Source organism: Solea solea, chromosome 18, assembly GCF_958295425.1.
Source record: "Solea solea chromosome 18, fSolSol10.1, whole genome shotgun sequence".
Lineage (NCBI taxonomy): Eukaryota > Metazoa > Chordata > Actinopteri > Pleuronectiformes > Soleidae > Solea > Solea solea.
In genome coordinates this window covers 24329799-24357298 of record NC_081151.1, presented here as the reverse complement: position 1 = coordinate 24357298, position 27500 = coordinate 24329799, and the positions used below count along the sequence as shown (strand labels likewise).

General features: G+C 46.9%; 4 protein-coding genes and 2 non-coding genes across 11 annotated transcripts in view; 1 reads left to right on the top strand and 5 right to left on the bottom strand.

Annotated features, from left to right (window-relative positions):
* The window catches only part of tecpr2 (tectonin beta-propeller repeat containing 2), a 15979-nt gene extending 5379 nt beyond the window's left edge, over positions 1 to 10600 (bottom strand). Inside the window, exons 1-21 of one of the 4 annotated variants that reach the window (XM_058614817.1) lie at positions 10441 to 10600; positions 8732 to 8821; positions 8401 to 8541; positions 8181 to 8309; positions 7949 to 8080; positions 7719 to 7876; positions 6810 to 6963; positions 6572 to 6724; positions 6363 to 6495; positions 5672 to 5868; positions 5270 to 5480; positions 5020 to 5185; positions 4756 to 4945; positions 4096 to 4332; positions 3946 to 4013; positions 3749 to 3864; positions 3445 to 3618; positions 3154 to 3334; positions 2679 to 2820; positions 2349 to 2574; positions 2123 to 2212 (exon numbers count right to left, since the gene is read on the bottom strand). In XM_058614817.1, the coding sequence (XP_058470800.1) occupies positions 2123 to 2212; positions 2349 to 2574; positions 2679 to 2820; positions 3154 to 3334; positions 3445 to 3618; positions 3749 to 3864; positions 3946 to 4013; positions 4096 to 4332; positions 4756 to 4945; positions 5020 to 5185; positions 5270 to 5480; positions 5672 to 5868; positions 6363 to 6495; positions 6572 to 6724; positions 6810 to 6963; positions 7719 to 7876; positions 7949 to 8080; positions 8181 to 8309; positions 8401 to 8541; positions 8732 to 8821; positions 10441 to 10560 (3208 nt within the window). In that variant the 5' untranslated portion in view covers positions 10561 to 10600. Of the gene's footprint in view, positions 1 to 2122; positions 2213 to 2348; positions 2575 to 2678; positions 2821 to 3153; positions 3335 to 3444; positions 3619 to 3748; positions 3865 to 3945; positions 4014 to 4095; positions 4333 to 4755; positions 4946 to 5019; positions 5186 to 5269; positions 5481 to 5671; positions 5869 to 6362; positions 6496 to 6571; positions 6725 to 6809; positions 6964 to 7718; positions 7877 to 7948; positions 8081 to 8180; positions 8310 to 8400; positions 8573 to 8731; positions 8822 to 9301 lie in introns of those variants that run through there. The other 3 variants (XM_058614819.1, XM_058614820.1, XM_058614821.1) reach the window with 3 other exon arrangements.
* Positions 10601 to 15317: 4717 nt separating this feature from the next.
* cinp (cyclin dependent kinase 2 interacting protein) lies at positions 15318 to 17272 on the bottom strand. 2 transcript variants are annotated; one of them, XM_058614829.1, is made up of 5 exons: positions 17157 to 17272; positions 16662 to 16833; positions 16082 to 16190; positions 15846 to 15975; positions 15318 to 15705 (listed from the first exon to the last, which is right to left on the bottom strand). In XM_058614829.1, the coding sequence occupies exons 1-5, from the start codon at positions 17161 to 17163 to the stop codon at positions 15503 to 15505; spliced, it is 621 nt and encodes a 206-aa protein (XP_058470812.1). In that variant the 5' UTR covers positions 17164 to 17272; the 3' UTR covers positions 15318 to 15502. The 2 variants fall into 2 exon arrangements, with proteins under 2 accessions (XP_058470812.1, XP_058470813.1); XM_058614830.1 differs by having other exon boundaries at positions 16091 to 16190.
* A 186-nt stretch (positions 17273 to 17458) lies between these two features.
* im:7136021 (uncharacterized) lies at positions 17459 to 21264 on the top strand. 2 transcript variants are annotated; one of them, XM_058614825.1, is made up of 4 exons: positions 17459 to 18113; positions 18187 to 18375; positions 18564 to 18774; positions 20180 to 21264. In XM_058614825.1, exons 1-4 carry the CDS (start codon positions 17459 to 17461, stop codon positions 20412 to 20414), a joined length of 1290 nt encoding a protein of 429 aa, XP_058470808.1. In that variant the 3' UTR covers positions 20415 to 21264. The 2 variants fall into 2 exon arrangements, with proteins under 2 accessions (XP_058470808.1, XP_058470807.1); XM_058614824.1 differs by having other exon boundaries at positions 18184 to 18375.
* On the bottom strand, positions 20786 to 27006 carry dkc1 (dyskeratosis congenita 1, dyskerin). Its single transcript, XM_058614822.1, has 15 exons — positions 26892 to 27006; positions 25662 to 25708; positions 25434 to 25520; positions 24123 to 24214; positions 23536 to 23720; positions 23376 to 23440; positions 23151 to 23277; positions 22933 to 23063; positions 22548 to 22691; positions 22348 to 22468; positions 22011 to 22129; positions 21806 to 21909; positions 21506 to 21548; positions 21266 to 21424; positions 20786 to 20943 (listed from the first exon to the last, which is right to left on the bottom strand). Exons 1-15 carry the CDS (start codon positions 26905 to 26907, stop codon positions 20878 to 20880), a joined length of 1506 nt encoding a protein of 501 aa, XP_058470805.1. The 5' UTR covers positions 26908 to 27006; the 3' UTR covers positions 20786 to 20877.
* LOC131445367 (small nucleolar RNA SNORD83) lies at positions 22220 to 22295 on the bottom strand. Its single transcript, XR_009233837.1, has one exon. It is a non-coding gene; the product is annotated as a small nucleolar RNA SNORD83 (small nucleolar RNA).
* Positions 25178 to 25368, bottom strand: LOC131445374 (small nucleolar RNA SNORD17). The gene has a single exon (XR_009233843.1). It is a non-coding gene; the product is annotated as a small nucleolar RNA SNORD17 (small nucleolar RNA).
* Positions 27007 to 27500: the final 494 nt, after the last annotated feature.

Genomic DNA, 27500 nt, shown 5'->3' with positions numbered 1-27500 from the left:
ACGAATGGATTTGGTTTTCATGTAAGGTAGGCCTATGTTTTAAGGTAGGTCCATGTGGTAAGGTAGGTCCGTGTTGTAATATAGGTCCATGTTGTAAGGTAGGTCTATGTTGTAAGGTAGGTCTATGTTGTAAGGTAGGCCTATGTTGTAAGGTAGGTCCGTGTTGTAATATAGGTCCATGTTGTAAGGTAGGTCTATGTTGTAAGGTAGGTCCATGTGGTAAGGTAGGCCTATGTTGTAAGGTAGGTCCGTGTTGTAATATAGGTCCATGTTGTAAGGTAGGTCTATGTTGTAAGGTAGGTCCGTGTTGTAATATAGGTCCATGTTGTAAGGTAGGTCTATGTTGTAAGGTAGGTCCATGTGGTAAGGTAGGTCTATGTTGTAAGGTAGGTCCATGTGGTAAGGTAGGTCTATGTTGTAAGGTAGGTCCATGTGGTAAGGTAGGTCCGTGTTGTAATATAGGTCCATGTTGTAAGGTAGGTCCGTGTTGTAATATAGGTCCATGTTGTAAGGTAGGTCTATGTTGTAAGGTAGGTCCGTGTTGTAATATAGGTCCATGTTGTAAGGTAGGTCTATGTTGTAAGGTAGGTCCATGTGGTAAGGTAGGTCTATGTTGTAAGGTAGGTCCGTGTTGTAATATAGGTCCATGTTGTAAGGTAGGTCTATGTTGTAAGGTAGGTCCGTGTTGTAAGGTCGGTCCATGTTGTAAGGTAGGTCTATGTTTTAAAGTAGGTCTATGTTGTAAGGTAGGTCCAGGTTGTCTATGTTGTAAGGGGTGGGGTGGAGTGGCTCAGTGGTTAAGACTGCCTGTGGTTAAGACCCTGTGTGTAAAGACTTCATGGTCGCAAGTTCAACTCCACCCCTGGCAGATTGTACTCAATTCCCTTGTAAGTCGCTTTGGATAAAAGCGTCTGCTAAATGACATGTAATGTAATGTAATAATGTAAGGTAGGTCTATGTTGTAAGGTAGCCCTATGTTGTAAGGGAGGTCTATGTTGTTAGGTAGGTCCAGGTTGTCTATGTTGTAAGGTAGGTCCAGGTTGTCTATGTTGTAAGGTAGGTCCATGTTGTAAGGTAGGTCCGTGTTGTAAGGAAGGTCTATGTTGTTAGGTAGGTCCAGGTTGTCTATGTTGTAAGGTAGGTCCATGTTGTAAGGTAGGTCCGTGTTGTAAGGTAGGTCTATGTTGTAAGGTAGGTCCAGGTTGTCTATGTTGTAAGGTAGGTCCATGTTGTAAGGTAGGTCCGTGTTGTAAGGTAGGTCCGTGTTGTAAGGAAGGTCTATGTTGTTAGGTAGGTCCAGGTTGTCTATGTTGTAAGGTAGGTCCATGTTGTAAGGTAGGTCCGTGTTGTAAGGTAGGTCTATGTTGTAAGGTAGGTCTATGTTGTAAGGTAGGTTCGTCGCACTTCGTTGTATCTTACAAAACACAATCTTACAGTCATTGTATTACCAGCTTGTGCATTTGAAATTGTATTGTAGTTTGAGGATGCTCATATGTGTCTGGTTTGTTGTGCGCCGTGATTTCATAGCGCTGTCCATGGTGATGAAATGAGCCTCTGTGTCACGGGGTTTCTTTAATTTCAACTATGACGCCATAATGGTCTCCAGTTTTATGAAGTTAATGTTGAGAATGTTATTGATGTTCTGGTTTATTTGTTTACATCCTTGTCATCGTTCATTAAAGAATCGCACTTGTTTAACGCTTTCAATTCATCGAACTGTTGGCTGAGGTGACGGCCTAGCTGTAGTGCTCACGGTTCACCACTGTTGTGATCTCAGGTCTGTAAACACACAACATCATAAAGCAGAGAAACACAACAATCACACAATGAGCAAACACTAGGGGGCAGTGGAGAGAAAAACCTTTTAACAGAAGAAGAAATCTCTGATAAAACCACAACCAGAACCAGAACCAGACTCAAAGATGTGCAGCATCTGCCTCGACCAGTCGGGGTGAAAGCAAAAACACAAACATCCTAATGTTACAGTTATGTGTGAACAACTGATTTACCGTGAAATCAATCCCACACACGTTCAAAGTATGTGAGGTGGCTTCCAGTTTGGAATTCTGCGTTCCAACTACAAATGAGAAGAATGAGGGGCGGAGTCACCACTCTACCTTACCTTCTGTGTGAGGAACAGGTGAGGACGTGATGAAGCTCCATCTAGTAGCTGAGACGGTTCCTCTGGGAACCACATTCTGCCAGAACGTTCCTAAAAGAACCAAACAACCAGATATCAAGAAACTGATCTACTCTACTCGACTCTTCTGGACTTTACTGACTCTGCTAACATCTCCTAGTCCCTGGTGCAGTGTACTGGACCAGGGTGTGGACTCCAGTGGACTGACCCACAAGGCTGCCACGGGCCACGTGCAGTTGATTCCGGCCTGATGCGACCCAGATCCCGCTGGTGTTGGCGCTGATCAGACTTGGCTGACACTGAGAGTACTGAGAGAGAAAGGCCACCACCCGCTCCACCGGCGCCCTGGTTACCGTGGCAACACTCTGCGTGGCCTGCAGCAGCGTCTGGAACAAACTTCCCTGATCAAAGACCACGTAGTCTGAAATACTGACCTGAGGAGGCGGGGTCAGAGACAGAGACAGGGTCAGAGACAGAGGCAGGGTCAGAGACAGAGGCGGGGTCAGAGACAGTGAGGAAATTTTTTATGTTTGTGTACCTGCCACCAGTGCTCGTCATCTCCCTGTGGTCTACAACAACTGATCCCCATCCTGAACCACAGACCACCACTGGAGTCCAGAGCCCACGCCGTCCCTCCATCTCCCAGGGCAATGCACATGATGTCCAGACCCTGAGCCTCACTGACACACACAGACACAGAAACACACACACACACACAGAAACACACATACACAGAAACACACACACACACAGAGAGAGACACACACACACACACACAGAGACACACGGCAAAAGTACTAGGACTGTAGTAGTACTGTGGTAGTACCATAGTAGTACTGCAGTAGTACCGTAGTAGTAATGTAGTAGTACTGTGGTAGTACAGTAGTAGTACCGTAGTAGTACTGCAGTAGTCCCGTAGTAGTACTGTAGTAGTACTGCAGTACTACTGCGGTAGTACCGTAGTAGTACTGCAGTAGTACCGTTGTAGTACTACAGTAGTACTGTGGTAGTACCTGATGGTGTCGGATCTCCAGGCCTCGCCCTCACTGCAGTAGCTGCTCAGTCCTTCTCTGTAGAACAAGGCCTTGTGTTCGCTCAGAGCCCAGACCACACCCCCTCGCACACACACCTGACTGAACACACAAGGTGAGTCCACCTTCACTGAGCGAGCACAGGGGCGGTCTACGCTGAGACCTGAGGGACAGAGACAACTGTCACCATGGCAACAGATCCTTCAGGAGAAGAGTTTGAAGATTTACCAACTAGAATAAGATCCAACAGGACTAAGATCCATCAGTCCACACCTGTCTGCAGGTAGAGGTCCCCGTTGGTCCTGATGATCCAGGCGGAGTGGTCACTCAGAGCGATGAAAGCCGTTTGCTCCACAGCTTTGTACCAGTGACGTTTTCCTTTGACTGACACTTTAGCACAAGCAGACGCCGTCATGGTCTTCTGCTCCACCTTCCATAACAAGTTACCTAGTGGAGTTGGTAACAGTTAGCAGCTAATGCTACATGCACACCTGTACATGTCCTCAAACGGTTTCAAAATAATAACAAAACAAGCAGCTGTTTTCCACAGGTAGGCAATAAGATGTCAGCAGCTTACCGGATGGTGATACCGCCACCTGGTGGACATTGTCTTCAAAACGCTGCCAGTTGAGTCCACTTTCTGGCAGAGTACTGCAGAACAGTCCTCCTTTAAAGTCCAGACACCACACGTACCTGAAACATACAGGTCACCTGTGATAAAAACACATCACATGATCAGAGTCCTGCTTCAAACCACGCCTACAGGAAGCTCACCTGTCCGTCACCTGCAGGCTCAGGACCCCACACCCTGGACCAGAGTATCCCATCCAGCTTTCTGCCAACTACAACAATAAAACAATGTTAAATCATGTGTGAGAACCTGGTCCACGTTGTATTTGCCTAATCTGGTCCAAGATGTCTCACCTGTTCCGACTTGTGTCTCTCTCGGTCTGGAGTGTCCACATCTGTCTGTATTTCTCTGGTCTCTGTATGACTGGATAGACATGTGAGGACATCTCCTTTGCTGCCACCTGGGGGCAGAGTGTGACAGTAGATGTCTCCGTCTTCATCACTGGACACACTGGGTCCTCTGTCCAGAGTGGACACAGTAGAGTAAAACATCTGGTCAGCCAGGCCAGCAGGTGGCACCGAGTTATCCACCTGTGGACAAAGATGGGGCCATTCTATATTTAGAACATCATGAGGTCAGAGGTCACAGGACTCGTTAAAAAGGACTGGAGACCAGTTTAAAAGTGTCTGAGGACTAGTTAAAGAGGCATGAAGACAGTAAACACATAACTAGTTACAACAGTCTGGCTAACATGGCTAGTTATATTAGTTTCAGAGGTCACATACTGTAACTAGTTCTAACTAGGTCTAGGTCTGAGGAGTTAGGAGACTTGAGGAGGTCTGAGGAAATGTGAGATGTGAGGAGGTCTGAGGAGACGTGAGGAGATATGAGGAGGTCTGAGGAGACGTGAGGAGGTCTGAGGAAATGTGAGGAGATAGGAGACGTGAGGAGGTGGCCTGATTATTTGAATACTACCTTCATCATGACACAGTAACAAACACAACTGAATGCACCTCCTCCTGTCCAAACAGAGGGCTCAGATATTCCTCCTCCTGCTCCTCCATTGGCTGCTGTCTCTGTCCATCATTGTCCTCAGTCGTGTGCATGTAGGAGAAGGTGCAGTCCAGTAGCAGGTCCACGTCTGGTGTCTGAGGAACACCCTCAGGGTTTCCTGTCCTCAGGGATGGTGGAGGGTTGCTGGAGCTACACAGGAAACATGATGGTGTGACAGAATCAGACAAGAACGAGACACATGATCTACTGTGCTTCATACACACCACAAGTCCAGCTCCGGTCCGTCTTCTATGCCTTGTCCTGCTTCCTGGGAGTCCTGCTTCTGAAGGTCCAGCCACATGAGGGCCACTCGGTCACTCAGAGGACTTCCACTTCCTGCGTCACTGCAGCTGCTGTCCTGGACCACCAACGTGTCTGAACAGCTGCTGTCTGAGAACAACAGGGACGACATGAGACAGTCAAAGTCTGTATGTCCTCAGTCTTTCAGTCTGTCCTCAGTCTGTCCATTCTGACCTTGCCGTTTTTTCGTCTTCTTCTTCTTCACTTTTATGGCTTTCACCACCAGCTCCTGCTGCATCTCCTCCTGGCCAAGGGGAGCACTGTAGCATTTGGAGCTAAGGTGACAGGATGTGGTCTCAGGGCTGTTTCCGTGGAGACCATCCCAGGAAGGGGTGGAGCTACTGTGACTATGGGAGCTGCTGGTTAGCAAATGTGGCTGCATCACCTAGACAACACAAGATAACCAGTCAGTAAGATAAACAGTTACTTAGTCAACCAGTTGGTATGTTAACCAACTGATAAGTTATCCAGTTAGTAAGTTTCCTAGTCAGTAAGTTAAGCACTGTAAATGACCCAGTCAACCAATCTGTAAGTTAAACAGCTGGTAAATGAACCAGTTAACCAGCTGTCAGTCACCTCCTCCCTCTCTACTTGCTCTCCATGCTCCTTCTTTCCAAGCCCCTCCCTCAATGTAGGTCCTCCCTCCTGCCTCCCCCCGCCCTCTACAATGATGGCCATGGTTCTGATTGGCTGAGCTGTTTCCACTGATCCAGTTGGTGGAAGGAGAGTGAGTGTGGCCAATGGTGAGGACAGACGGTTGGACAGCTCTGACACTGAAAGAAATCAGATTAGAATTAGAAGAGAATCAGATTACAATCAGATTAAATTCACACAGGTGATAAGATAAATTCTTCCATAGACTTTATTTTATTTCTGACTTCCTACTTCTGACTTTTTGTGCAGCATTTTCTGTATTTGTTTCCTTCACTAATCTGTGAACACACGTATAACTGTTGTGAATGAATGAATGAATGAATAACAGCTGATTTTCATCACGTCTCTGTTCGTCGACAATAAGAGACGCAGATGACACGATGCTGCAGTAAACATAACCAACCATACACTGACTGTACACACATCACGTGACCTGGGTCACAGTCACATGATGTGACTGCTGCTGCGTCACAACGACAAACAGGAAGTTCCTCTCGTCTACTTCCCAGTTACATAAAGTGAAATCATAAATACACTTTAACCCTGCGATCAAAGCTACACTGGCCTGGTGTTAGCATGTTAGCATAAGGCTAACACCATTAGCATGACTCACAGTTGGAAGAGAGTCCTTCAGGACTGTTGGACAGTCGGATGATGTCTCTGTCTCCTTTGAGGATGAAGATCTCATTGTCACAACAGGACACTGACACAATGTCTCCACTGCTCTCCAATGCTCCAACAATCACCTGAACAAAGAGATCAAACACGCCGACATCATTCACACGTTCACAAACAGCACCAGTGCGAGTGCTGCTGCAGTACCTCGTTCACACAGTCCAGCACATACACGCTGTACTCGTTCCAGCTCAAGATCCATCCGTCTCTATGGAAACAGCTGAGCAGACCCAGCTGTCGGTCTGACGGACGGTACGCTCCCATTGGTCCGCAGCGAGGAAACAGCTCAAAGTGAGGGACCTAGAAGACAGACAGACACGTGTGAGACAGATGTGTGACAAATGGTGTCATACTCCTGAAGAACAGTGTGTGAGTGTGTGTTTACCTGTGTGTTGAACAGCGCCCTCAGGAGGCGTGTCTCCTCCACCTGTCCTCTGATGTCACACCTCCACAGTCTAAGTCCAGGTCGAGCAGCAAACACCTGAACGTCACTTTGTTTACACAGTGCCGGCAGGAAGCTAGCACCGAACCTGCCGCTACTGCAACACAGAGTACAAGTACTGCAAGTACTGTATGTGTAGTTGGTTTACATACATGTGTAGTTTGTTTACATACATGTTTACATACATGTGTAGTTTGTTTACATACATGTTTACATACATGTGTAGTTTGTTTACATACATGTGTAGCTTGTTTACATACATGTGTAGCTTGTTTACATACATGTGTAGTTTGTTTACACATGTTTACATACATGTGTAGTTTGTTTACATACATGTGTAGTTTGTTTACATACATGTGTAGTTTGTTTACACATGTTTACATACATGTGTAGCTTGTTGACAAACATGTTTACATACATGTGTAGTTTGTTTACATACATGTGTAGCTTGTTTACATACATGTGTAGTTTGTTTACATACATGTGTAGTTTGTTTACACATGTTTACATACATGTGTAGTTTGTTTACATACACGTGTAGTTTGTTTACACGTTTACATACATGTGTAGTTTGTTTACACATGTTTACATACATGTGTAGTTTGTTTACATACATGTGTAGTTTGTTTACATACATGTGTAGTTTGTTTACACATGTTTACATACATGTGTAGTTTGTTTACATACATGTGTAGCTTGTTTACATACATGTGTAGTTTGTTTACACATGTTTACATACATGTGTAGCTTGTTGACATACATGTGTAGTTTGTTTACATACATGTGTAGCTTGTTTACATACATGTTTACATACATGTGTAGTTTGTTTACATACATGTGTAGTTTGTTTACCTCTTGCGTGCTCTGGTTCCCAGCTGATCCACCGTGTGCGTCTGCATGCAGTAAAACAAAGACCTGTGCTGTGTTGACACGAGCAGAACCTGGTGACTATAGTCCAACTGAACCACAGCTGTGGACTCGTCCAGTAAAACCACAGGGTTACACACACCCTGCACACACACACACACAAACGTCATGTTTACGTTCATTTTTTTTAGATAAATATAATATGACATCATCACCTGGTCCAGGTCCAGGGACGAGAAGACGACTCGTCCTTTGTCATCTCCAGAGAAAAGCTTCATCCCGTTGCTGCTCCACGCCAACGACGTCACCAGACCTTTGTGCACACCAACGACATCGAAACGCCTCAACTGTAGACAGACAGGGTCAGACAGACAGGTTCAGACAGACAGACAGGATTCAGACAGGCTACAGACAGACAGACAGGTTACAGACAGACAGATGTCCCACCTGTTTGTTGCGCCCAGGAAGTGGAGAAACCAGCTGAAAGACCGCAACCCGACCTGAAGCTGTTCCCACGGCAACCAGGTCATCAAAGCAGCTAAGAAGCCTCACTGCCGTGATCGCATCACACTTCCCCTGCAACACACACACACCCATTTAAGATGGTGATATCATCATTGTGGACGCAACCATAAACACCCCAGAAGAAGAAGGAGAAGCTGCTGACCTCCACACTGTACTTGTTCATGTGTGCCAGGCGGCGGCAGTAGAGGTAAAGCATCCCGATGCTGCTGCCCACTGCCACAAAGTCACTGCTGCTGTCCAGAGCCGTCAGGTAGACCACCACAGACCTGAACCCCCGCTGGACCTGAGGATGACGATATCATCTGCATCACTTCCTGTGACATCACAGCCTGCTGACTTCACTGGTTGCTATAGTTACATGTTTGTTGTGTGTATGTATGTAAATGGGCAGGTAACACAGGTAAAGCATGACATCACCAAAACCACTGAGTCCAGGCCCTGGACCTGGTGTGGTTTTGGTCTCTGCTGTGTACCTTTGCTGGGATGGCGTTCAGCAGGTAGTAGAGTGGACAGAACTCTCTGAGGACGGACGCTGAGCTCGGCTGCGTCTCCATGTCTGAAAGCTTTATTTAATAACACATCACAATTACGGTCTACTAACATGACAGATTATAATCTACTAACATGACAGATTACAGTCTACTAACATGACAGATTATAATCTACTAACATGACAGATTACAGTCTACTAACATGACAGATTACAGTCTACTAACATGACAGATTATAATCTACTAACATGACAGATTATAATCTACTAACATGACATATTATAATCTACTACCATGACAGATTACAGTCTACTAACATGACAGATTACAACAGAACACCTCACAATGAGGGCGGGGCCAGTGTGCGTCAACAAACATCATTTCAACGACGAACGCGGAATCTCACACAACTGTCCCACGGACTGTCGGACATGTTTAACCGGGCCTGACGTCACAGGTGTCCCCGTGTGACGTTAACGCAGACTGAACCACAACACACAACAGCTTGTTAGCATGCTGCTGCTAACGCTGTGAAGCTCGTGAATCACTTACTGAAAGAGTGAAGCTCCAGATGTTTGTGCAGATGTTTCTTCAATGTTTCATACTGAGGCTGCGCTGTCCTCAACAAAGTGCGCCACCTGACGGTGAGACACACGATTGCAACGTCACAGACACGTTTGTCTTTCTTTTATTTGTGCGCGCTCTCAGTGAACTGACGCGGTTACACCAAGAAATACAAAATACGTTTATGAATGATTAACCGGAACCGGAAACTGTTGTTGTTGGTTACAAAACCTGGAATCTGGATTTTTTTGGATGACCGTGTTTCAAAGATGTTAAAATATTAATAGGAACCGCGCAATTTAATATTTATGAATTGAGTGACATTTGCCTAACAATGATAATGTTGATCTCAGAACAAAGTACTAGTGACAACACTTTAAATAGGGGATTTAATTAAACACACTATTTAATCAATTTAATGTATTTGTTAACTTTCATTTTATGCAGTTAATAATGTTTATTATTATTTATTTTTAAAACGCATGGTTCAGCAATGAAACACATTTTTATGAAATGATTCAGATGAAAACATGGTGACTCCAGTCCGAGATCCAGGCCGGGCTGTGTGGACCTCCGCTCCGGTTGCGGGCTAAGCTAGGCTAGTTCAAAACTGCCCCCGCTAACGGTGATCTGCTGCCGTTATACTGACGTCACCGTGGCCGTGGAGCGTCGTCTCTTCCCGCATACACACGCTTCCTCACGCACTTTTTATTCGGTCCAATCGACCACATATTCGGTCGATTCCAGCCACAGACTCGTCCTAAATCTTAAAGTAAGCTAATAGATAGCCTCACAGCCAAAATGGCGGACAACGAGGATGACAGTGGTTCGATAAGAAAAAAAAGTCCGCCTCACGCCGTCTTCTGCTCACAGTCCGCGGGCACACAGGGCACCCAGCCCACCCAGCCCCTGGAGCGTGTGTCAGCTTCACCGTCAGGGTCCGGAGCTCAGCTGGGACATGTCTTACAGAGATGCCCGGACGAACAGAGCGTCATTGTGGGCACAGAGCTCGCCCTGGGCTCGGACCTGGTCAACACCACCATCATATACGTGCAGCCGGACGGCAGTCTGGTGGACGGCTCTGGACTGACGACCGAGCAGCAGCAGGCTCTGTTAGAGCAGCTCACCAAGCAAGAACTGGTCCAGGTCTCGGACCTCGAGGCCGCCCAGCTGCTCCAGCAAAGCCAGGCCAAAACAGTCCCGGTCCACAGTGCAGTCTTGGAACCGAGCCAGCTGCAGCAGGTCATCAATCAGGTGACCAAGTCCAAACAGCCACAGGTCCACATCCAGGCCTCTAAGCAAAAGCAGAGCCAGGTCCCTCAGCAGAACCTGATCCAGGTCCCTCAACTCAGTATGAAGAACCAGAACAATGCCTCCCAGCAGCTGAAAAGTGTTGCCCAGCAAGTGGCTATGCAGACCAGTGGTATGGTCCAGGTGGTCCAGAAGAAGGTGGGTCTTCAATCTAGATAAAGTACAGAACCCAGAGCAGGTGTACGATGTGACCTCTGTGTCTGTGTGTGTGTCACATAAATCAAAGTGTTTATTCTACATTCATCAGGTCTTTGCTGAGCTCTGGATGCATTCACACTTTTCTCAATAATTAACATCCTGGTTTCCTGTCATTTCAGTTAGAACCAGTCAGGATCCAGATTCAGGTTCCCCCCAAACAAGAAGTAAAGCCTGGTGCCGCCCTCCAGCAAAATAATGTACTTGTCCACCAGCCACAGGTGAAGCTGTCCACCAACGGCAGTGTGAGCGGCGCTCAGATCATTCACCTGCAGCCTGTGGTCGGCCAGCAGGGGCAGCAGTTCTTCTTTCAGCAGAGTCCGGGGGACCCTCACATCCAACTGCTGCTCCAGAGCCCCGCCCCCGTCGTAGGATCTCTTCTACCAGTGGTTCACAAGGTAACGGGCCAGACCACAAAAATGGCCACTGCCTCTGCGCCGAGTCCCAAACCTGCTGTGTCCGTCTCCGCAGTCAAGACCCCGCCCCCTTCCACAACTGTCAGCATTCCGATAATTAAAAGTCCTGCAAACGACCCGACAGCTGCCGGGAAGAGTCCGCTTAAGTCCCCAAACATCAACACACCAGCACCCAGACAGATGACCACGCCTCCTCCTGCTGCGCCGGATGTGAAGGACAAAGAAAAAGACGACAAAAAAAAGGTGAAGAAGAGGCAGAAGAAGGTGTTGAAGGTCCAGACCAGATCTGGTCGGGTCTCCAGACCACCAAAGTACAAAGCCAAAGATTACATGTTTATAAAGACAGAGGACCTGGCTGAAAGCCATCAGTCAGACTCTGACGATTACTCCGACATGAGTGTGGAGGAGGAAGGGGAGGGCGGGAGGAAGGACAGCCATGTCCCTGGCACCTCCCCCTCCCTCACCTACAGTCACAAGTCCCGGTCCCACCGCTGCCAGACCTGTGATAAGGCCTACATCGGTCCTGGGGGTCTGAATCGGCACTACAAGCTGAACCCGAGTCATGGAGACCCGGAGACCCCCAGCAACCAGCCTAGCAACGCACTTGGAGACATCAGCCAATCACAGGAGACTATAGCCACAGAGGGGAGGGACAAGACGGCTGCTGCCATGGCGACAAACAGAGTGAGAAACCGTAATGAATAATGTCATGAATTCTCATTGTTAGTGTGGATCTGGGTGTTTAAATAGCTACCAGTTACTGACTGGTTAGTTACCTGCTGGTTAGTTATGGGCTACACTCCTGTCCGTCCTCAGGTGGACATTGGTCCAGCCTCAGCTTTCGGACTCAAGAGCTGTCATCACCGAGGTCCCGGGCGGCCTCGGGGACGGGGGCGGGGGCGGGGCCGCGGTCGACTGTTGGCACCGTCTCCTAAGGTGAGTTTAGTTCAGTGATAAATGAAAAGTGTTTTTTTGTAACCACGAATCACCAGGAGGATTATTCACACTAAAATACTTTGATTAAGGATTATTTACAACAGTTTAAAGATAAAATAAACTCTGAAGTCACTGATCCAAACTGAACTGAACCATGCTGGAAGCACTGAGTATGAACACTTAACCTGAGTCCAGGACCAAAGTACCTCACCTGGACAGGAAGTACCTCACCTCTCCAGTGTCCCAGTTTACACATGAATTGTTTTGCTCCTCCTCTTGCGGCCGTCGTTTTCATGGACACACGGATAATTTGTGGCTTAAAGAGAAGCGTTAAGAAGTTAATCCAGGTTTATGTGACCTTTGACCTGGTGTCCTAAATGATCAGCTTTGAATAAACATTAATAACTGATCATCATAAAACTAGAAGTGACTATTTTAGATCAATGTATGAGATTTTTGGGATGTTGATGAACTTGTGTTCCGTCATTGGTCAGCTTCCTCACATGACTGTGGGCCCGGTCAGTAGGCGGGGCCGACGCGGTCGTCCTCCAAAGCTCAGTGTGACATCAGAGCAGCAGACACAGAAGAGACGAGACCGACTGCACGAGGTAAGAGGACAAGAACCCTGAGACCAGGTCTTTAAAGGCCGTGTTAATCTGTGGACACTTTACTGTCAGGATTTTACTAATCCGTGTTAATCTGTGGACACTTTACTGTCAGGACTTTACTAGTCCGTGTTAATCTGTGGACACTTTACTGTCAGGATTTTACTAATCCGTGTTAATCTGTGGACACTTTACTGTCAGGATTTTACTAATCTGTCAGATTAGATTGTGTTCATGCAGATCAGGAATGAGGACAGTTTGATTTGTTTCAGCTGGTGGAGCAGTGTGAGGATGAGGAGCTGATGGACATTGTTCTTCCTCGTCTGACTCAAGTGTTGAGTCTGTGGGAGCTGCTGCTGGCAAAGGTACCACAGCTGTTTCCAGAACCTCAGGTTTGGTTCCAGTGAGACACACAGCACCTGTGCTGGGACCACATTTATCAAACCACACACACATCTAGAGCCGAACACACTGAAGTTCTGCTTTTAAATCCAGGTCCCCCTAAGATCCCTGACACCTAGTGTGTGAAAGACTGTTAACACCATGAACAGTTGGACAATGTGAATGACATCATCAGTCATGTGACAGATCCTGACCCCCTTGTCTGTCCTCTGGCTCCAGGTGGAGCGTGGTGGTTCAGCTCGAACTCGTTTCCCAGACGTTTACCGTGAGTATGAGTCCTTGCAGGTTCATGTGAAAGAGGCCGCTCAGGATTACATCATCAACCCACAAGCTGGAGCCACGCCTCTCGAGGTCACAAATATCGAGGTGAGAACAGTTTTAGGTCTTATGTAGCCCTCTAAACCACATCAGAACCAAACCTGGATTACTGTTTTGATTCAGGTGGCCAGGTCTCTGGGGATCCTGGACGAGGTGAACCGTATGAAGGTGGTTCCTGGAGCTGCTCCAGCCTCGAGTTTGACCAATAAGAACGTCCGATACATGGAGGTAAGCCAGCTCTCACTGAGGTCAGGTTCTGAGTCCTGAGGTCAGGTTCTGATCAGAGGTGACCAAGATCCAGGTTCAGTCTCATTTAGGGTGAAAATGTTTTTCCCAGAATTCCAAGATGCTTCCACCGTCAAAGAGATTCAAGATGGAGAACAGTATTCAGGTTCAGCAGAATGGGATTGAGAAGTACACAACAGGTACCAGTACTGTATCACACCTGTACTACAACACTACTATGTCTGTACTAACTGTATTACACCTGTACTACAACACTACTACGTCCCTACTAACTGTATTACACCTGTACTACGTCTGTACTAACTGTATTACACCTGTACTGCGTCTGTACTTCAACAGTATTACACCTGTACTACAACACTACTGCGTCTGTACTTCAACTGTATTACACCTGTACTACAACACTACTGCGTCTGTACTTCAACTGTATTACACCTGTACTACAACACTACTTCCAGTACTTTTGAACTGGGTGTGTTTCCACATTTTTCCAGGTGGGACGACAGAGACCTCCGCGACCTCTGCGACCTCCTCTCTGAAGACCTGCTCGGTCTCCGTGTCTCCTCTGATGATTCCTGATGGATCCAAACTGACCATGGCCACTGACTCCGCCTCCAGGTGAGCTGACTTAGGTATAGGTGATCACATGACATCTCATGTGATCACCTCGATAATCTGACATGTTGATATGTTGCAGCTCCTGTGGCTCCACCTTGGTTGAGGCTCTGCCCCCTGACACAACAACAGGAGTGAGTTCAGGTGAGGACCAAGGGGAGGGGCCTCTGTTGGCAGGCCAAGTCCAGTCCCAGCATCAGGTCCTGAAGACCCCTGACATAAAAGCACAGATGAAGGAGCTGGAGGAAGTTCAGGGTGGAGGTCCTGGGTCTGAACGTGTCCACACACCTGGTTCTACCCACACACCTGAGTCCAGTGAATCCGGCATAGTCCAGAACCTTCAAGACTCTGAGTCCCACTCCACAGATGCAAGTGAGTCCAAAGAGCTGCAAGAGGGACAGGAGATCTACATCCAGACAGAGGGATTGACGGTCCAACTGGCAGAACCTGGATCTGACCGTATTGTCATTGTCAATGGTCCAGATGGAACCACGATGCACATCCAGACTCCAGAGGGAATTCCCCTTGAGGCAGTCCAGGCCCTGCTGGGCATAGAATCTTCAGACGGAACCAGAGCTTCTCAATAAACCGCGAGGTGGATCCACATGGATCTGGACTGAACAGAATCCAGACAGGTCTTGACTGATCAGGACTGTGAAGTGCTGAGGGAGCCTGGTAGGAGCAGACCCATTACAGCCGTGGTCCAGACCCGTGGTCCTGTGCTGCACCCCACCCCACCCCCCCCCCCACACACACACACACACACACACACACACATCATCGTCCTAATAATAATAACAATAATAATAATGAAGGCGTGGCGACCCGTGACCCCGTGACCCCTGTGGGCTGCTGAAGTGTGATTGGTTGTTCAGTTCTGACCTTTGATGTCATTGATTTTTTTAAAGAATCTGTACATTTGTAAACTTCAGTTTGTTCATATGTAGATAAACATGAAAACAAAGTTTAAAACTATTTTATTACTTTTTATAAATGTTATTGATCATCACATTTCATGTTCCTCCAATAAACGGATGTGAAACTCGTCACTGTGGTCATTTTCTTCAGGAAACAAAGCAAATGTTTCTTAATGTTTATTTCACCATTCTTTATGCTAAGCTAGGCTAACAGGAGACGTGATGACGTCATAGTGGGCGGTGTCCAGTTTCCAGCAGCAGAGCCTCCAGCATGTGTCGGGTGTGGGCGGGGTTAAAGGGCTGATGCAGCCAGCAGGACAGGTAGACGGCACAAAGGTCAGCGCTGGTCGTGTGAGCCACTTCCTGTAGGATGATCTGCTTCAGCTTCACTTCCTGAACAAACGACTCCCACAGGAAGTGACACGCCCCCACTGAGACGTCACATGACAAACGACATGAAGATGTTAGAGTGAGAACATGTGACCAAACATGTGACCTGTGAGTCTATTTCAGAGTCACATGACCTCATCACTCCTGTGAGAGAAAACAGGTGACTGATGACATCACTCACCAAACTCTTTAGTGTCCCACGTGTGAAACAGTGGACATTTTCTTCCTTCAGGTCCAAACTGAAATTCCTCCAGATCATGAAGACCTCGCTGTGATGTCATCAGATTCTCCATCTTTGTCACCACACCCACCTCAACAACATGTCAACAGGAAGTGATGTCAGACATGAAATTCTGCAACAATGTGAAACTAATTAAACTAACTCATTAACTTGTTAACGAGTGATCAAAAACAAACCATCGTCACCATTTTGTCAAAAATGTGCTGGAGTTTGCAGCATTGGTCCTGCAGCTCTGCAGCGCCACCTGTGGGAGCCGATGACGACGACAGCTGACTGCTCTGAGACCTGAGACACAAATATACAACTTCACCACTAGATGTCACTGAGTCACTGTTTAAACAACAGCGTCTCAGTCCAGGTTCTGGATCCTCCACATGTGGATTTGTTGCCTGGAAGTCTGTGTCACAGCACCAAGCCGTGGGCTTGTCCTAACTGTCCTAACCAGCTGTCCTAACTGTCCCAGTTGACACGAGTGGTCGGCTCCTTCTCATGCGACTGATGTTTTTAAAGGACACATGGACACACTGACGTGTCCTTCATGGGGACAGACTTGTTAGATAATTGAAAGTAAAGAATAAAAAAGATTGATTGACTTCAGTGGATTAACTAAGTTTAACCAGGGATTTTGACCTTTGACCTGTGCTAATGCTTCATGTGAATAATTCATAATAATTCAGGGACATTATTTGTCTCTCAGTGTGTAAACAGATGTCCAGGTGCTTTGTGGGTAATGTAGGCGTCCGGTTAGGAACTCACAGTCTCAGGTTAACGACGTTGGACGCGACACTGAATCCGTCCTCGTTCAGCTTGTCCCACTTCAGCATCAGGTTGTGCCAGTCGGCCATGTTGTCTCTGATCTTTCGTGCACTTCCTGTGACGGCTGAGCATTTCCTGTTGGAGGAGGTCACCGTCACGTCGCGTGATTCACCTGTCCACATGTCAAAGACATGTTTCATTCATTATTTATTCATTCATTCATTCATTCATTCATTCATTATCACCATCATCTATGTTTTAGAATATTAATAATTGATTGTGTTGATTTTCTGTAAAAATCCAGAAACTTCCAAACTTTCCATAAGAATTATGGGACTTTGTCAGTCATGTTAGATCCGCTTTTCATGATGAGAAAGAAAACGATTCAGGTTCAATACAATCTCTATCAGCTGTGAACGAGTGAATTTTCTTTCATTTGATCATTAATGTCAATGTCAGGTGATGATTTTCACCGTTAATCGGACGTTAACTCACCCTCCATGCCGACGCTCCTCACCACTTCCTGGTTCTCCACTTCCTGCTTCCGCTTCTTCGCTGGTGTTTTCTTCTGCTCTCGTGCTCCTAGCGCCTCCTGCTGATCAATGACGTCATCGTCCGTGGTTTCAGGGTACACGTGTTTCAGTCAGAGTGAAACCTCTGTCTCTTTCGCGCTCTCTGCTCACTGACGTAACAGAAAAAAGAAAGGCTGAACCCGGAAGTGCGCGCTCCGCCGCTGATCCGTGGATCCACCGACACGAACGACGGCTGACGAGTCGCAGCTCCGTCGGGAGGTCGTCATGACGTCGTCACCGGAGCTTCCCGACGAGCTGTGGCTGCACGTGTTCACTTTCCTGTCCTGGAGAGACAAACTGAGTGCTCGCGCTACCTGTTCATATTTCAGACACCTGTTGGATAAGTCCCGCCCCCTGTGGAAGGACTTTAGCGTCGTGCTGCGTCACTTCTCCAGGTACAACCATGCGTTCTGGCGCAGCCTGGCTCAGCGGCACGTGGGCAGCATATTGTTGCGTTCAGTAAAGAGGAAACACCTGAGGGCGCTGTTGGCATGGTTACCTGCGCTTCACGCGCTGCGATTGGACGACTGGAGAGAAGGACACGTCACCGAGCTCCAGAGGTTCCGGCACCTGCAGCATCTGTCACTCACTTCCTGTTCAGTGCCACTAAAGAACCTGGACTTCCTGTTTCCTCTGAGTCATCAGCTGACACACCTGAGCCTGTGTAACGTTCAGTTCACCTGTGCGTCCTCGCACCTGTTGGCCACCATCGGTCAGCTCACTCGTCTCACGTCACTGGTGCTGCATCATGACGGCAGCGTGCGCGTGGCGACGCTGGGCGGCGTCCTGAGTCACCTGACCGAGCTGCGACACCTGTCCTACACCATGATCACATACAAGACCCTGTCCCGGGACTTCTTTGGCCACGCCCACCTCGCAGGTAAGACAGCTGAGATGTTTGCAGACAGACATGAGTGTGGTGTTGACGTGCTGTGTCATGTGTTGGACAGCAGGTGGTGCTCTGCAGCTCACTGACCTTCAGCTGCTCGACTACGACGCCGCGCTGACACCTGAGGTCCTGCAGCCTTTGTCCCGCCTCCGCAGTCTGTCCGTCTTCCACCTGTACTCTGTCCCCGGACCTGTGTGTCACATGACCACATGGATGACATCACTGCCACAGCTGCACAGCCTCAGTGTGTACGGTGCGTCTCACATGACCTCATAAGCCCTGCCTCCTCCCATAAGTTCATTTGATGATGTAGTGAATCACCCTCCCACCATCATGTGATCCTGCTCCATGTTTTCTTCTTCTCCTCCTCCTTCATCATCTTCTCCTCCTCTGTCAGCATAGCAGTGATGTCATCATGTCATGTGACTGTCTGTCCACCAGGGGGACATCCTCTGGCCGCGTACGCAGACCTGCTGCCGTCCTCCCTCAGGAGTCTGACCCTAAACGTGGATCTGCAGCATGAAGACCTGCAGGTGGTTTCACAGAGAGCTCCTCACCTGGAACACCTGCACCTGGAGCCCTGGAGCTCCTCCTCCACACTCATCGCACTCCTCCCACATCTGTTCCCTCACCTGAGAACTTTACGCATCAGGTGAGTCTCTGACAGTAGGTGGAGCTTCACTTATGTAAAGGTACATGTCCACTGATGGTTAGTTATCTTCACTGATGGTTAGTTATCTCCACTGACGGTTAGTTATCTTCACTGATGGTTAGTTATCTTCACTGATGGCTAGTTATCTCCACTGACGGTTAGTTATCTTCACTGATGGTTAGTTCCCTTCACTGATGGTTAGTTATCTTCACTGATGACTAGTTATCTCCACTGACGGTTAGTTATCTCCACTGACGGTTAGTTATCTTCACTGATGGTTAGTTATCTCCACTGGCGGTTAGTTATCTTCACTGATGGTTAGTTATGGTTATCTTCATTGATAGTTAGTTATCTTCACTTATGGTTAGTTATCTTCACTGATGGTTAGTTATCTTCACTGACGGTTAGTTGTCTCCACTGACGATTAGTTATCTTAGCTGATGGTTAGTTATCGTCACTGATGGTTAGTTATGGTAAGTTATCTTCACTGATGGTTAGTTATCTTCACTGACGGTTAATTATCTCCACTGACGATTAGTTATCTTTGTTGATGGTTAGTTATGTTCACTGATGGTTAGTTATCTTCACTGATGGTTAGTGATGGTTAGTTATCTTCACTGACGGTTAGTTGTCTCCACTGATGGTTAGTTATCTCCTCTGACGATAAGTTATCTTCACTGATGGTTAGTTATCTTCACTGACAGTTAGTTCCCTTCACTGATGGTTAGTTATCTTCACTGATGGCTAGTTATCTCCACTGACGGTTAGTTATCTCCACTGACGGTTAGTTATCTTCACTGATGGTTAGTTATCTCCACTGGCGGTTAGTTATCTTCACTGATGGTTAGTTATGGTTATCTTCATTGATAGTTAGTTATCTTCACTTATGGTTAGTTATGGTTAGTTATCTTCACTGATGGTTAGTTATCTTCACTGACGGTTAGTTGTCTCCACTGACGATTAGTTATCTTAGCTGATGGTTAGTTATCGTCACTGATGGTTAGTTATGTTCACTGATGGTTAGTTATCTTCACTGACGGTTAATTATCTCCACTGACGATTAGTTATCTTTGTTGATGGTTAGTTATGTTCACTGATGGTTAGTTATCTTCACTGATGGTTAGTGATGGTTAGTTATCTTCACTGACGGTTAGTTGTCTCCACTGATGGTTAGTTATCTCCTCTGACGATAAGTTATCTTCCCTGACGGTTAGTTATCTCCACTGACGATTAGTTATCTTCACTGATGGTTAGTTATCTCCACTGGCAGTTAGTTATCTTCACTGATGGTTAGTTATCTCCTCTGACAATTAGTTATCTTTACTGATGGTTAGTTATGGTTAATTATCTTCACTGATGGTTAGTTATAACTATACTATAGTTAGTGACCCGTTGTTTGTTGCAGACATCACTCGGTCTCAGACGAGGACTTCCTGGCCCTGCAGCAGCTGCAGCATCTAAACAAGCTTGAGGTTCTGGATTCTTTTCACAGACCGGACCCAAGCGATCCAAGCTGGGTCGTGTACGAGCCAAGTCCTCGTCTACAGGAACTCGTCTGTGGTCTGCAGAAACTTACCAACCAGAGAGTTCAGGTGGTGACCAGCTCACACCGAGACCCTCTCACTTGTGTGTGTGTGTGAGAGAAGGATTCAGCTTCAGTACCAGGTCTAGTCTGTTCTTACAGGGTCTCCACAGCTGATCATCTGTCCCTGTGTCCTCTTCTGATGATGTGGTCGAAGGTTCCCTGTCTCTCTCACCGTCTTCATCCCTCCACAGGTGTCGTGGCTAAGTTAACCGTTCATGGGCGTGGCCAAGGTGAAGCTGCTTTTATTAACTCACGATGAAATTTAACATTTGTCATAAAGTGGAAACATTAGAAAAGTTAAATGTGACGACGGTCGTCAGGGGCAACACTTGGTGCCTCATTAGCATGTAGGCTGGGAATTGAGTTGAAAGACAGCAGTCTGTTTAAAGTGATGAGCTGACGTTTGTCACAAAAGCAGAAACAATGTAAAACAAAACAAGACTTTTATTTTGAAAAAAACACTTTGTGTTCAAATATTTACAGAAAAAACAAAAACTCGGCTTTTATACAGTTCAGAGTCACTCCGACACGCCCTCTTCTTTCTCTTTCTTCTTCTTCTTTTTCTTCTTCTTGGCACTTTCAAGCTGCAGGAAAACAAAACAAAGGTCACATGACAAACATTGGTCAGTGGGAGGAGTCAGCACAGAGTTTTAAACACATGTTAAACCTGGATTTCTTTCACATGTAAAAGTTCCTTCATATCTTTCATTTAGAATTTAAAGTTTTACAGACTTTAAGCTCCTCCTCCAGACTCCGCCTTTGTTACTCTTTACCCTCAGACATCAGGAAGTCTTTTTAAAACTGATTTACTGAAGTTAAGTTTTATTCTTTTATTGTGAAACACTTTGAGCTGTGATCCTTGTATGAAAATGTGATATACAAATAAAGTATATTATTCAAACTGACCTCAGTGTTAGGCTCCGCCTCCGTTTCCTCCACCCCTTCTTCAGCAACTTCAGTTTCCTCCAGTCTCGCCTTCTTCTCTTTCTTCTTCTTCTTCTGTTTCTTGGCGTCCCCTGTAGGCGGAGCTGTCTCACTCTCACTGTCACCAGTCTCTCGTTTCCTCTGCAGATCAAAGGACCATCAAATTGACACATTGATACAGTTATTGATCACATTAAAGGTTATTGATCAGATCCAGTTTACCTTTGCAGAGGCATCACATGACCCTTCTGTGTCTTTGGAGACGCTGTCGGCAAAACACAATGTCACAGAGTGTGTGTTCAGGTGGACGCACACACACACACACACACACACACACACACACACACACAAACACTGTGTTCAGGTGAGCTGCAGCTCAGCCAGGAGGCGGAGCTCTGAAGCACACCTGAAAGTTGCTGTTGCAGACTGACTCCCTCAGAAAACACGTCAGCTCAATGAGGGATAACTGTCTGCGTCATTAACAGCTGTTTGTTGGCCCCGCCCACTCCAGGTGATGCGTACCTGTAGTCCACATAGTGACTGGTCCAGTCCTGCGGTGTGCTGCCATTGGGTTTGCCATGTTTGTCGAGGAGTCCTTTCTGAATCATCATCTTCTTCTGACTCGCCTGACGACAGAACAATCACTGATTACACTGCTGCGCGAAATCAGAGCAGAGTCAGCGCGAAATCAGAGCGACGTCAGCGTGGATGTCATGTTCAGGTGTACCTTTGGTCCCAGACCCCACTTCCGAGGGTACGTGTCTCTCTCCATGATGACCCTCTTGATCTTCGCCACGATGCCGTGATCACACGTGGAGATAACGGCCGTCGTCATCAGAGCGACAGCTGAACAAAAGCAATATTTTATTCTCTCTCTCTCTATATATATATATATATATATATATATATATATACACACAAATAATCATTCATCACAGCCATCAGAGTAGGGTGATAGATGGGAGGTCATCACAGCCCGAAGGCTCGTGCTGCTCTGTGCTCATCATGTGGCTGAGTGTACGACACACACCGACACACACACCGACACACACCGACACACACACCTGTGCAGATGGCCTCCCCCTTGGTTGTTATGACGACGATGTCCTGGTTCATCTCGATGCCGTCTTCGTACCGGAGGACGCCGGGCAGCATGATCTTGGCTCCGTAGCAGATGGCGTTCACCTGAGAACAAGTTCACACCTGAGTTCACCAACTTTCAAACCACCTGCTGCAGCGATGAAGACGAGCGATGAAGACTCACCGAGCTGTCCTTCATCACCAGACGCCTGTGAGACACCAGCAGCTTCTCCAGAGGGAAGATGACTCTGCGCAGGTACGTCTCGTCTTTGTTGTGGTCAAACTGCCACTGAGCGTCCAGCACGTCGTGCATCGTCACCACGTTGTCCTGAACAAGTTAACTAAGGGTTAACGACTCATTAACCTAAACCAAGTGAAGGAGTGAGGCTCATGAGGGGCGGAGCCCGGGTGTCGGCAGCTCAGAGTCTGTAAACAGAGCTAAAGTCTGCGCTGCTCGTTTCTGTCTCAAAGATCAATTATCAGCGCGGCACCGAACAGCCGCTCTGAACTCAACACTTTGAAAGTCTGCGACCTCTGACCCCTGACCCCTGACAGGAAGTGATCCTCACCTTCTCTCCCAAAACTCCAGACCGGACTCTTCTCAGTTCCTGCATCTGACCCCCGACCCCGAGCAACAGCCCGAGGTGGACGCACAGAGTCCGGATGTAAGTCCCCGCTTCACAGCTCACCCAGAAGATCCCTGCACACAGGAAACCAGTCATTACCGCTCTGTGACCTTTGACCCCATTTAGGACTTCAAGCCCAGGTGGGCGGAGCCACTCCTCACCCAGCCTGCGCTCTGGGTCGTACTCGATCAGCTTGCTCTCGTAGATCGTCCGGACTCTCAGCTGACGCTTCACCGCGGCGATGAGCGGCGGCCGCTGGAACAGAGCGCCGGTCAGCGTCTCCAAGCCCTGTGGACACAAGTCTATCAATCAGCGGCACATGACACGTCACATGACTAACGTAAGCACAGACACGCATGACGGCTATGACGGCTCGTGGTTCTTACCCGAGCCAGAACATGTTCGCTCTCTATGGCATTGTGCAGCCGAACGATTCCCACATACTCTTTACCTGCAACACACACACAGAGAGTAGCGAGGGGGCCGCTTGTTTTACTGTGCCGACACTGTCAGCCGGGCGGAGACTGTTACTAACACGACTCATACCAGCGCTCTGCTGAGACTTGACCAGGCGCGTGGCTCGGTCCACGCACACGATCAGACAGCCCGTGACCTTTGGGTCGAGCGTTCCGCTGTGACCCGTTTTCTCCACGCGCAGAATCCTGCGGATCCACGCCACCACCTCGTGAGACGACGGGTTCGCCGGTTTGTCCAGGTTAATGAAGCCCGACCTGTGGAGCCGACATCAGGGGAATAAATGTTTGACTCGTGTCGTCACGGAAACCTTGGTTTAAATTCAAGGAGATGAGTGGCGTCAGCGCTCACACAGAACATACGGTGGCCTGGAAGTGCAAACCAGTATTTCAAAAACTGAAACATTTGGACGGACGTTCCGTAAGGACTGGGGCTTTTGTAAATATGTCTCAGGATTTGTAAACGCTTTGCATTTCGTACGTTTGTTTCTTAAACATAAATATCTTTCAAGTTTTGTAATACTCGTTTGCACTTCCAGGCCACCGTAGCAACAGACACCACGACGCACACCAAACTTTGTTTCACATGAGAACCAAACTGTAATAAAGTGTGTATTCTTCACTTGTGCGGTGGGTGAGTTAGTTTAGTTAACTAGTTACCTGACGTAGTCATGGATGTTTCTCTTCAGCGGGTTACTGCCGTTGGGTAATGGAGTGTAATGAGCTGTACGCACATTCAGTTTGTCAAAGTTCTGCAGCAGAGGAAACATTTACAGTCACGACTCAGGATTACGTTAAACATTTACAGTCGCGACTCAGGTTTACGTTAAACATTTACAGTCGCGACTCAGGTTTACGTTAAACATTTACAGTCGCGACTCTGGTTTACGTTAAACATTTACAGTCGCGACTCAGGTTTACGTTAAACATTTACAGTCGCGACTCAGGTTTACGTTAAACATTTACAGTCGCGACTCAGGTTTACGTTAAACATTTACAGTCGCGACTCAGGTTTACGTTAAACATTTACAGTCGCGACTCAGGTTTACGTTAAACATTTACAGTCGCGACTCAGGTTTACGTTAAACATTTACAGTCGCGACTCAGGTTTACGTTAAACATTTACAGTCGCGACTCAGGTTTACGTTAAACATTTACATCCGCGACTCAGGTTTACGTTAAACATTTACAGTCGCGACTCAGGTTTACGTTAAACATTTACAGTCGCGACTCTGGTTTACGTTAAACATTTACAGTCGCGACTCAGGTTTACGTTAAACATTTACAGTCGCGACTCAGGTTTACGTTAAACATTTACAGTCGCGACTCAGGTTTACGTTAAACATTTACAGTCGCGACTCAGGTTTACGTTAAACATTTACAGTCGCGACTCTGGTTTACGTTAAACATTTACAGTCGCGACTCAGGTTTACGTTAAACATTTACAGTCGCGACTCAGGTTTACGTTAAACATTTACAGTCGCGACTCAGGTTTACGTTACAAATTTACAGTCACGACTCAGGTTTACGTTAACATTTACAGTCGCGACTCAGGTTTACGTTAAACATTTACAGTCGCGACTCAGGTTTACGTTAAACATTTACAGTCACGACTCAGGTTTACGTTAAACATTTACATCCGCGACTCAGGTTTACGTTAACATTTACAGTCGCGACTCAGGTTTACGTTCAGAAACATTGTATTTTGACGTCATGTGATCAGAACAGTTCATTCATCTTTACGACAGTTGCGTCGAGTCTCTCCGTTTAGCTTCACGTCGTCATCCGGTAGAACACCGGACAACTCCAGAACCACAGCGGAGAGGCCACACCCCCAGAACAGGGGCAGGGCCAGAGACAAGATGGCTGCCACTCAGAGAATGGATAAACAGATTCATCATGTCACATGATCAAGACGTCGGTTTCTAGTCACCTGACCGTAAACCAGTCGCAGCTTGTGTGAGGCTGTACCTTTAATAAGAGCGGCCACTGTGACGTGTCCAGGGTCACGACCTTTGACTCTGGCTGGATGAAAAAGTCTCCGCTCTGTTGAATTTCCTGTTCAACAAAATAAAGTCAATTCTTTCAAAAGAAAACAGAACAAATTGGCATTTACCAACAATCAGAGTAAGCATTTTAAATCTCACGCGCACAGACACACACACACACAGTATTAAATCTTAAACCAATAAAACTCACTCCAATTTCTTCTTCGTTTAATTTCTTCATCTTCTTTTTCTTCTTCGCTGAAATAAAAAAACGCGAAAGTTAAATTACTGACCGACAGAGCCGGACAGTAACGGAGTACATTTACTTGAGTACAGTACTTAAGTACAATTATGAGGGATCTGTACTTTACTAGAGTATCATTTTTGGGGAGTATTCATGAGTTTACTCAAGTATTTGAGAGGCAAATATTGTACTCTTTACTCCCCTACATAACCGTGAGTTCCCTGTGTGACGTGATTGATTGTGCACTGACACGGACGACCTTCAGCGATCACCTGAGAATATGAACATTTCTCATAACTCCATGTAGGACAGAAATGTAAGCACTGTGGCAGTAGTAATGCAACATGTAAAACGTTTACTCTTGTACTCTTTATACTCAAGTACTTCAGGACTTTTACTAAAGTAGACATCTGACTGTAGTACTTCGTGAGTAAAATTTGTACTTTTACTCAATGAAGCTGTGTACTCTGTCCGCCTCTGCTGATCGATAAATCAATAATCAGACGACGCAGATATGACCACGTGGCCTCTCCTCCAGCACGTGGTTCGTAGCACCACGTGCTAACAGAAGCTAACAGAAGCCGCCGACAGGCTTATTAAACGATAATGGACCGCGAATCAACATTTGCGTCATTAATAATTCGGTCTTTTTTAAAGATTTACGACGCATTCGAAAACAGAAACGACGATAAAAAAAATAATAATTTAAGGGGATTAATTAACGTAATCCTTAAACAATCTCCTCCCACGTTAACACTGAAAATCCCGAGTTATTTCACGGTTTATTTCAGATTATGATTATTATCATCATCATCATCATCATTATTACGGGTTTATACGTACAATTACCGTGTCCTCGTGCACGTGCTCTGCGGCCGCGCGGCTCGGCCTCGTGTGTCAATCTGCATTTTAATCTGCTCGAAACACCCTTTTAATCTTAGATTATTAATCACTCTCACAAAACTCACGTCAGATTAGTTTTTTGTTTTTATAAAACAAAAAACTTCAGACTTTTGACTGAAACTCAGCGGTGACGACACGTGGTGTGTGTGTCCCCCCCCCACACACACACGCGCGCGCGCGCGCACAGACACACACACACACACACAGCACAACACAGACAGACAGACAGACAGACGCGAGCAGAAACACACACAGAGAGAGAGAGACAGAATAAACGCTGAAAGACACACTCACCCTCCACCTCCGCCATGTTGCTCCGACAAACTGAGCGTCGTCTCTGAACGAGTTCAAACGGAAGTGCTACGGCAACACCACGTGGACACTTTTCTACTGCTGCTGCTCCTCCTCCTTCTTCTTCTTCTTTTCACAGAGTAAAGGTGCAGTACCGCCACCTGCTGGTCAGGAGTGTGTAACTCAGAGATTAAAGGAACACAGACTGCTGGCGCCCCCACAGTTGCGGAGTGTAATCGTACTGTCGTAAATCCACTCAGGCCGAGGTAACGCTGCCCTCTGCTGGACACTGTGAGGTGGAGCTTATCACTTCTGACCACGTGGACAAAAAGTCAAATGAAAAAAAAGATGACAGGTCATTTATAGCCCAATAAATGTAAAGAAATAAACAATAAAACTTATATAAATATAGAAATATGTTTCACAGGTGCTCAAGGCCTGTGCCCCCCAGCTATGTGGGGGCACATAGCTGGTTTATCCTGCTCACCTGGATGAGCCGGCGACAACGGTGACCGTCATGTTCTTTGACTTCTCTAAATATTAGAGACTAAATCTTTGTTTCATGTTCTTTGAATAGAAGCAGCTGTAACACACACACACAGACGCACACGC

Excerpts from the sequence above, each read along its gene's own strand:
- im:7136021 (XM_058614824.1), top strand. The coding sequence starts at position 17,459 with ATGACGTCGTCACCGGAGCTTCCCGACGAGCTGTGGCTGCACGTGTTC. Across the intron at positions 18,114-18,183 it reads TGGCCACGCCCACCTCGCAG|CAGGTGGTGCTCTGCAGCTC; the intron begins GTAAGACAGCTG and ends TGTGTTGGACAG. Across the intron at positions 18,775-20,179 it reads CTGAGAACTTTACGCATCAG|ACATCACTCGGTCTCAGACG; the intron begins GTGAGTCTCTGA and ends TGTTTGTTGCAG.
- cinp (XM_058614829.1), bottom strand. Across the intron at positions 16,191-16,661 it reads AACGTCGTTAACCTGAGACT|GTCTCAGAGCAGTCAGCTGT; the intron begins GTGAGTTCCTAA and ends TTTGTGTCTCAG. Across the intron at positions 15,976-16,081 it reads TTGACAAAATGGTGACGATG|GTGGGTGTGGTGACAAAGAT; the intron begins GTTTGTTTTTGA and ends CATGTTGTTGAG.
- dkc1 (XM_058614822.1), bottom strand. Across the intron at positions 24,215-25,433 it reads AGTGGCCGCTCTTATTAAAG|AACTTTGACAAACTGAATGT; the intron begins GTACAGCCTCAC and ends CCTCTGCTGCAG. Across the intron at positions 20,944-21,265 it reads AGGCGGAGCCTAACACTGAG|CTTGAAAGTGCCAAGAAGAA; the intron begins GTCAGTTTGAAT and ends GTTTTCCTGCAG.